This window comes from Epinephelus moara, chromosome 2 (assembly GCF_006386435.1).
Source record: "Epinephelus moara isolate mb chromosome 2, YSFRI_EMoa_1.0, whole genome shotgun sequence".
Lineage (NCBI taxonomy): Eukaryota > Metazoa > Chordata > Actinopteri > Perciformes > Serranidae > Epinephelus > Epinephelus moara.
Genome location: NC_065507.1, coordinates 18,940,228 through 18,949,552, shown reverse-complemented (window position 1 = coordinate 18,949,552; position 9,325 = coordinate 18,940,228). Strand labels below are relative to the sequence as shown.

At 40.8% G+C, this 9,325-nt stretch overlaps 1 protein-coding gene across 1 annotated transcript; it reads left to right on the top strand.

Annotated features, from left to right (window-relative positions):
• On the top strand, positions 1 to 8,141 carry aifm4 (apoptosis inducing factor mitochondria associated 4). Its single transcript, XM_050062594.1, has 19 exons — positions 1 to 123; positions 694 to 790; positions 889 to 998; positions 1,093 to 1,202; positions 1,812 to 1,856; positions 1,962 to 2,043; positions 3,134 to 3,246; positions 3,367 to 3,453; positions 3,543 to 3,634; positions 3,817 to 3,947; positions 4,154 to 4,269; positions 4,377 to 4,448; positions 5,534 to 5,597; positions 5,722 to 5,798; positions 6,068 to 6,185; positions 6,340 to 6,438; positions 6,541 to 6,616; positions 6,703 to 6,807; positions 7,250 to 8,141. The coding sequence occupies exons 2-19, from the start codon at positions 696 to 698 to the stop codon at positions 7,278 to 7,280; spliced, it is 1,623 nt and encodes a 540-aa protein (XP_049918551.1). The 5' UTR covers positions 1 to 123; positions 694 to 695; the 3' UTR covers positions 7,281 to 8,141.
• The last annotated feature ends 1,184 nt before the right edge of the window (positions 8,142 to 9,325 follow it).

Below are 9,325 nucleotides of genomic sequence, written 5' to 3'. Positions count from 1 at the left end.
CGGGCAGTTCTCTTCAGCTCGCTCTTTAACGACCCGGGTTTGTTTGTTCCTCTGCGGAAAAAGAGGAGCCTAGTATCGACAGATGCATCAGACCTGACTGCTGTTACCTGCAGAAGGAAACAGGTGAGCGGTGCTACATGGAGGTGTCAGTCATTACTCTGCACCTAATGTCTGACACGAGGAGAGAGGCTCGTGTTTAATGCGACTGGGAGATTATTAAAAAGCCGGGTTTGTGATGCTGTTACACCTTTAGGATCACTTCATGTGTTCTGTCAGTTTCGCTGCAGTGTAGAAAGAGAAAAGAGAAGTGATAAATGTGCACGTTTGTTGTTTATCTTGCATTATTATATAAGTCTGTATGGTTGGTTTGGTCTTTTGTCCTTGTGAGAATTGAGTGTTTTATTTGCACAAAGAAATACACAGCGAACAGACTGTAAATAAATGTTGCACCATCACATAATGCTTATCAATCGATGGTTGTTTTGGCCCTATGGTTAAGATGAAGACTTAAAAAAAAGAGTTGACCTAATTTGCTTTAAAAATGAACTACACTGTATCCTGCCTGTACCCTGTATGTCCTTTGGATGGGATTACAAATGTCTCTGGGTGGACCATAAACTGGTTCTGCAGTCAGCTGAACAATAGTCATGTTTTTTTTTTGTTTTTTGTTTTTATATGGCTCATGTATTGCAGGAATGAATCAGTGCCGAGAACCAGGTCAAGGTGTGGAGCAGGAGGAGGAGGAGGTGACTGGGATGGTGTGTCAGGAGGCCGACCTGAAAGATGGACAGTAAGTCACAACGCTTCTTCTTACTGGAAATGGATCAGGTTTTTGGTTCAGCCACAGCTGTCAGTGTTTCTCATCATTCATATTTTGTGTCTATAAAGGATGAAGGAAGTTACAGTGGGGGAACAAAAGGTGCTGCTTGTCCGTACTCAGGGTCAGTACAGTGCTGTGGGAAGCCAGTGCTCTCACTACAATGCTCCTCTTGTCAAAGGTAAACCTTCAGTCTCTGTAAACCAGTAATAACTTCATGAATTGTTTTGCATTGAATCTGATGAGTGTTAATTTCACGGTCTTTAATAATGCAGGAGCGCTGGTCGGTGACAGAGTAAGGTGTCCGTTTCATGGTGCTTGCTTTAATGTCAGAACTGGAGATATTGAGGAGTATCCAGGTCTGGACTCTCTGCCGTGTTATAAGGTAAAACACATCGGTAGAGACCTATATTTAATGGCAATTCACAGCTGTTTTAACGTCAGTCAATCCAGGAGAGGTACACTGTAGTTTAAAATTCAGTCACATTTGTTTATACAAAAAATACTTCTGTATCTTAACTGTGGATTGAAGCTTGAACGCTGTCTTTTGAAACAAAGGAGTCAGTCAGAAAGACAAGTTGCAAATTCACCCCCTGCGGATGGATACTGCATGTAAATAAATCTAATTTTCAGCTAGTCTCATTTACAAACCGACTCAAACAGAGGATCAGCTGTTACCAGACATTTATACCTGTCATTATGTAAGCAAATTCAGATTAAACACCATCTAAAGAGTACGCTGTATTTATTCAGTCTTTGATATAGACTCTTTCCATGTGTAATTCTGTTACCAGATGTCTGTTGTTTAGAGTACTTGCCGGCATTTCCTTTTTTTGTAGGATGGACGCTACATTTCACCTGCTGCAGATCATTGTCCTAAAACACTGATTTTTGCTTCAGAAATAAATGACCCCCATTATGCTGTAATCTAAAAAATCACATTCAGTATCTACACTTATCTTTTTCTATCTCCCTCTTTCTTTACATTTTACAGGTAAAAGTCGAGGATGGCCAGGTTTATGTGTCCATCAAGAAAAATGTAAGTCTTGTAAAGTTGAATAAACAATAATTATCAAAATTTTCCTTTTATTTTTTGGTAAAATACAATGTTTTAACCTGTCCCTTGTTTGTTTGCGTCCCTCAGTCTCTGAAATTGACGAGGCGGGTGAAGGAGATGTGCAGCTTGGTGCCAGACATCAAACACACCATCTTGCTGATAGGAGGAGGTTAGAGCTAGATGTTATACACACAAGTAATAAATAGTATATGAATGTAAATGTTGTTTTGAGGACTCATGAATACTTGCTAGTAGGATTATAAAAGAGAATTTGGTGATCAAGTGCGGCCATATTTTTTTAAAGGAATACTTCACCCTACTGATGAACATTTGTTTATCAGTTACTCACCCTGTGTACTGTTGAATTCATAAGGAAAACTCTGTGTTTCTTGCATGCCTCTGGTGAACGTAGAATCCAAAAACAGAGAAAATTCTTGATGAATTGAAGTCATGGGGGTCCACATTTAACAGCAAAACTATATCAAAACGTCTGTTAACAAACACTTAGCAACTTGTGCCTTATAATCCAAGTCTCATTTATCCAGTTGTATGCTCAGTGCTTCCCAAACAGACAGCTCTTTCAGACAGGGAACTAAACTAAAAGTAAAACTTATCTACGCTCTCTTCAAAGCCAGACTCCATTGACAAATGGAGTAATTTTACTAGCTGAACACAAGAGCTGCTGGTCTACCACCGCTGCCTTGATCAGTTAGTTTGTTTGTGTTATTGTGTGACTTCTGTGTTTTAAAGGGTTAGTTTGAATTCATCAAAGTCACAAGATAAGACAAACAAACCAACTAATCGAGGCAGTGGTAGACCAGCAGCTCCAATAATCAGTGAGGTAAAATTACTGTTTCTGTCAATGGAGTCTGGCTTTGAAGAGAGTGTAGATAATTTTCACTTTCCGTTCAATTCCCAGACAGAAAGGGCTGTCATTTTGGAAAGTACTGAGCACAGCTGGATAAATGAGACTTAGATTATACTGTTCGCACTGTGTGAGAGTTTTTAAAGAGATGTTTTGATATAGTTGTGCTATGTTTAAACCTGGACCCCTGTGACTTCAATTCATCAAGATTTTTCCCTGTTTCTTTCATCCAATGCAACATGCGAGCAAAAGAAAGTTTCCGAATTCAATGTAATGCAGGGTGAGTAATTGACATACAAATGGTCATATGAGGGGGGGGAGTATTCCTTTAAACTCCATCTCTGAATTAACGCCCTGAAAAATTCCACACTGTATATGAATTTTGTGATTTCAGGCCCTGCCTCTCTGGTTTGTGCTGAAACCCTGCGGCAGCATTGCTACCAAGGTCGAATCATAATGGTAACCAAAGACAGCCTGCCTCCAATTGACAAGCCCAAACTGAGTAAGGTGAGACCTCAATCAGAGAAGAAAGAAACCTGTAATCACCCTGCCTTGTTTGTCTTCTGGAGTAAGCAGACTGTTAGTGTCAGTGTTTGCAGAAAACCAGAAATACATTGTCTCTTTCAGGCTTTGAATGTGGACAGCAGCAGCATCCTTCTCCGGACAGGTGACTTCTATGAAAAGTATGGAATTGAGGTGTGGACACAGAAGGAGGTGAGACACGTTTGTGATATATTGTCGCAGTCCTGAGGAAAAACTGGTTTTCTCTTTGGTCTTATCAAGAAGTGTGTTTTGTGTTGCAGGTGGTGTCGGTGAACCCAGCTGATAAGGCGGTGAAGCTGAGCGACGGCACTTTGCAGCATTACGACCAGCTCCTCATCTCAACTGGCTGTAGGTTAGAGTCATCGTCCTGTTTCTCAAATGTTTCACAAACAAAAGCACATTTTTAGATTGTTCGCTCACACTCGGGTGTCATAAGACTTACTGAACAGACGAAAGACAATGGAAACATTCATGGAAAAAGAATGTCCATGTGACAACAGCAAAATACAGTGAAACTCCTGTCTTTGTTCACAGAGCGCGGCCACTCAACTGTCCTGGCTCGGACCTGAAGGGAGTAAAGTTGTTGCAGAGTTATGAAGATGCCAAAGAGATTCACAGCTCCTGCCTGGGCCAGAGAGCTGTTGTGATCGGAGCCTCCTTCATAGGTTACCTGATTCAGTTTCTCTTAACGCAGCACAATGAATCATGGGTTGTGTAGCCTATCTTAGCTTTTCTGTTTGATTATCAAGCGTCACTACCTCGTTCAAAGCCACCTCTCTCAATGTAAAATCTGCTATGTAAATATTTCACAAATATAAGATATAGGAGAGCGCTGAGGTGTTTTTCTACACATTTTTTTTTTACACATTAGGTATGGAGGTGGCCTCCTACTTATCCGACAAAGCTGCCAGCGTGGCTGTGGTCGGCACTTCCAGATACCCGTATGAGCGATCTCTGGGGCCAGAGATCGGCAAAATGAGTATGCAAGTAAGAAACAATGATGATGGTAGTCTGTCATCATCATCGCTGAATGTGATTTGATTCACTTTTTTAAAAATGAAACAGAGTTTTAAAACGCAGTTTCTTCTTTTAAGATGTTGGAGGAACAAAATGTAAAGTTCTACATGAGTGATGGAGTCACTGAGATCCAAGGGGAGAACGGCAAGGTAACTCTGCTTTTACGCTGTCAGCATAAACCAGGGATACTCAACTTGATTTGCCTCGGGGCAATATGGCAGGAGGCCAGGGGCCAGTTGCAGCAGCCCTGCACAGGCCAGGTGTACGTAGGGGTGCGTCTTGGGTTAGAGGACATTCAGGGCTAAACCCAGACCTCTGTCAGGGGGTGCGGGGGATCTTACCCTGCCACTTTTTTTGATAAACAAGCTCTATTTGTGATGCTTTTCAGTGCACTCTGGCACCTTATTGACATTCAGAATACAAGAAAAAATTCCCAGTGTGAATAATTTTGCTTTCATTGTGAATTCTGCTGGAAACCGGTGGATTGCCACCTCTGGGTTGGGAGAAAGTTACTGCCTCAAGCGAGGGAGTTCAAGTGTCTTGGGGTCTTGTTCACGAATGAGGGTAGAATGGAGCGTGAGATGGATCGGCAGTTTGGTGCAGCGTCTGCAGTGATGCTGGTGCTGCACTGGACCATTGTGGTGAAGAGGTTCAATTCACTGGTCCATCTATGTCCCAACCCTCACCTATGGTCATGAGCTCTGGGTAGTTACTGAAAGAATGAGATTGTGGATATAAGTGGCTGAATTAAGTCTCTCAGAAGAGTGGCTGGGCTCAGCCTTGGAGATAGGGTAACAAGCTCGGAGTAGAGCCACTGCTCCTTTGTGTCGAAAGGGGTCAGTTGAGGCGGTTCGGGCATCTGATCAGGATGCCCCACTGGTAGGAGGCCCCGGGGCAAACCCAGAACACACTGGAGGGATTACATATCTCATCTGGCCAGGGAACGCCTTGGGGTCCCCCAGGAGGAGCTGGAAAGCATTGCTGGGGAGAGGGACGTCTGGGGTGCTTTGCTTGGCCACCCAGCACACTATCATGAGCCAAATTTGGCCCGTGGGCTGCAAGTTGATTATCACTGGCACTGGCCTTTTTTTGACTTGTCATAGGAAGAACAGCATTACAGCTAACTAACTAAAAACACAAACAGATAAATAAATACACATAAATAAATGAGAAACAGTAGAAAAGTGTCTAATCTACTGTTAATCCCTAGATTTTTTTTTTTTCCTTTTTCCAGGTGAGAGCGGTGGTGCTGAAGAGTGGTGAAGTCCTGGAGGCTGATGTGGTGATTGTCGGAATTGGTAGTTTTATTATTCTACTTCAGTGTTGTTATATACTGTACACTTTTTGTTATTATTACACACAAATCAAGTTTGGGACTGTTTTAATGTGCAGTTCTGCAAAAATCAAACTGTTTTTTTCCAGGTGTAATCCCCAACTCAGACTTCTTGTCAGGAAGTGAGTTGAAGGTGGATTCAAGGAGAGCTGTGATTGTTGACAAGGTAACACGCTGGATAACACAGTCTTCGCCAAACATTAACCACTATGATGTTGACATGACTAATGAGGCATACACATGGTTTTACATTTATGACTCAGCCTGGTGGATACAGTTCATTCTCAATGGTTGCTTTTGGCCATATTAACATTGTATATTACCTGAATCCTTCAGCTAACTGTGTCCAGATGACTGAAATTAACAGCTGTGTAAATATAATGTTTGTACATTTCGTATGTCTGATGTTGTAAACTCCTTTATCCTTTCTATCAGTACATGAGGACCAGTATACCGGATATTTTTAGCGCTGGGGATGTTACGTCTTTCCCTCTGACCATTCGTGGAGACCAAAGAGTCAACGTCGGCCACTGGCAAATGTCACAGGCTCAAGGTGAGACTGAAGGATTCAAAGGGCCACAGCTCCTTATTCACAACAGCACGTGGCCCATAAGGCTGAAGTCTATAGTTTTTAATCCAGATTAATTTGATGCCTGTTTTAAGATAATCATGCATGCAACCATATGCTGTTTTTTTTTTTACTGTAGGAAGAGTAGCTGCCCTGAACATGCTGAACAAACCGACCAAATGTGACTCTGTTCCTTTCTTTTGGACTGTGTTGCTTGGGAAGAGTATCCGATACACAGGTAGAGCATTCAGAGGAAAATGTCCCCCTCGCATCAGAATATTTAAATGCATATAAACCTCTATACCAAGTCTCATTTCCCCCTTTCATTTCCTCATTCTAGGCTACGGAGAAGGATACACAGAAATCATATTCAAAGGCAAAGTGGAAGAAAGGAAGTTCCTGGCGTTTTACATAAAGTGAGCAGCAGCAGAATAACTCCTGATACAGCTGAATACGACTTTATGCTGTTTGTGCTCAGTTTCTTTCGTTTCTCCTTTAATAGAGAAGAGGTGGTGGTAGCTGCGGCCAGCCTGATGTTTGACCCTGCTGTGGCCCGTCTCGCAGAGTTGATGGCTACTGGGCAGATCATAACAAAGGCGCAGGCTCAGTGAGTGTCATCCTGCATTCACACAAACCAGGCTATGTGTTCATATAGTGTATGCACAAAATAATGATGACTTCCACAGCTGTGTTACCTCCCCAGGGTGTAAATGTCGTTCTTATTGTTAATTTTGGCCACCTGGGGGCAGCAGAAACAAAAACATATCAACTTTTTAAGTTGATATGCAGACCCTGTTTGCAAGTGATGCTTATAACACATCCAGTAGACACAGAGCAACATTAATATTCATTTAAAGACATGCCCCTGTCAATGTGGTGAATTTCACTCCAGTATTCAGTGTCTTTTATCTCTGTTTTTGGTCTCTACCAACTCCTGAGAAAATGATCTGTCTTTTTAGCTGCTAAATGCTCCACTGTGTTCTCCAGCTTGTGTCTAGCTTTGTTTGTCTGCCATGAATATTTGTTGTCTCACTTCCTCGTCTGTTCAGGGCAGACGACCTGAGCTGGCTGCAGATGTAACCCGAGGGCTGCTGCATCCAGGAGCAACACCTCTCACTGACGAAGGATGTCGCCTTTCTCTTTAATGTCTGTCTCTCCCTGAAACGGTGCCATATTGAATTGCTCTTTACTGCCTCAGGGCGTCTGAATGCCAATCAGACCTCTGCTCTGTAACCATAGCAGCAAGCAAACGTCTCTGCACTTTTATCTGATCTCTGTAACGAGCGTAATCTAGATAACACAGCAGTTTCACCTGTATTCATTCTAAGTTTTAACTACAGCTGGACTAAAAGTGGGTTGTCTCAAAGGCCACAGTCTGTGGTTAATATGAACCACACCACATAAATTAATCCATAAAAGAATCCATAAACATTCAGTTCTGAAACACACACACCACTCCATGTGTTTTAGTTACTCTATATTCATGAGTAACTTTTAAAACTTTAACATACAAAGGCCAGTTAAAGTCCTGCATTCAAAAAACACAGTGATGAATGTGTTAATTATTGACAGTTTGATTTAATTTTTTTAACTTTTATCATCAATCCCTCCCGTTTCATTATCACTTAAATGCTTGATTTAATTATAAATGTTTACAGCAGAGATGTAGCTTATTGTTAAGTCTTTTAACTTGAAAGTCAATCCCACATGAAGAGAAAACAAAAGCACTTTGTGTAATCTTAACTTTCACTCACTTAGTAATAAAGTCTGGGTGCCTTGTGGTGCATAACTAAAGCTCAGGTATTAAATCTGTTTCAACACCACAGATTATCTACACCTTATCGTACTTCCTGTCGTCAGCCTGTTGGTGCAGTGTGAAGATGTGTTTTCTGTTTCTGAAATTGTTACACTGACAATAAACCATCACTCATCTGAAGATAACCTTCACTACTTTGTTTCATATTTTGACCCTCTGACAGCTGCTTTTGAAATGTTAACGTAACAAATCACAATCTAATAATCTCTACATGTAGATGAAACATTTCTTTTCAAACATCAGAGAGTGATTTTAGGTCTTGGATTTTTATTTCCACTCTTGTACCTGTTTCTGTCAAACTGGCTTTTGGTGATTCATTCAAGTTTGATTTAAATTATTTCCCCTCCCGTGTTTATGACTTAAGAGCAGGTGGGAAAAGAAGTTTTGCTTAGATCATTTTAATAAGCTCCTTTTCCAGGTGGAAAAGTTTTAAAAGGTGTTTTTTTTAGGCAGGGCAATTTTTCAAGAGTTTATTCAGCAGCAAGAGGCTAAAGTACATATATTTCTAGCCCAAAGAAAGACATGACAGTAATGTTATGTAACTTTCTAAAACACAATATATGAACCTTTGTGTTTAGAGTGTACAGAGGAAGAACGACTCACCGGGAGGAAAACTTGAATGCTTTTAGTCCTATTGAGAATGTGGGACATTAGAACACTTCAGCCTCTTGTGGCCAAAATAAGTATTACAAAAAACAAAAATATCACCAGCAAATACTATTTATTTTTTTTACCTTTTTACTCAAATGGAAAAAAAAGAGTAAAGAGAAAAAGAAGAAAATTTATCCTGGCGCTTTTTTTTTGGTCCTTTTTTCCTTTTTTTTCAAATAGATTTTTTTTTTGTGTTGAGAAACGTAGAAAGATTATCCTGGCAAAACCAACAAATATTAAAGATTCAGCGTGTAGGATTTATGGGGATATATTGGCAGATATTTCATAGAATATAATAGGTATGTTTTCTTAAGTGTATAATCCCTGAAAGTAAAAATAATTGTGTTTTCCTTAGCTTTGAATGAGCTGTTTATATCTGCATAGGGAGCAGTTCCTCGTTTAAGGAGATAAATTTCACCACCATGTTTCTACCATAGGTCAGAACGGACAAACCTAACACTGGCTCCAGAAAGGGTCATTCACGTTTTTGCGCAGCAGCCTCTCTGCTATGACAGGGTCAGACAAAACATTGCTTTTTAATGTGAAACTTTTTTATTCAGTGTTTTCACTGGTTTTAATCACATGGTCTGATGTTTTGGAGAGGAGGAGACCTCTGCAAATAATATGGCTCCCAGTAAGAAACTCTTGAACGTGTGGA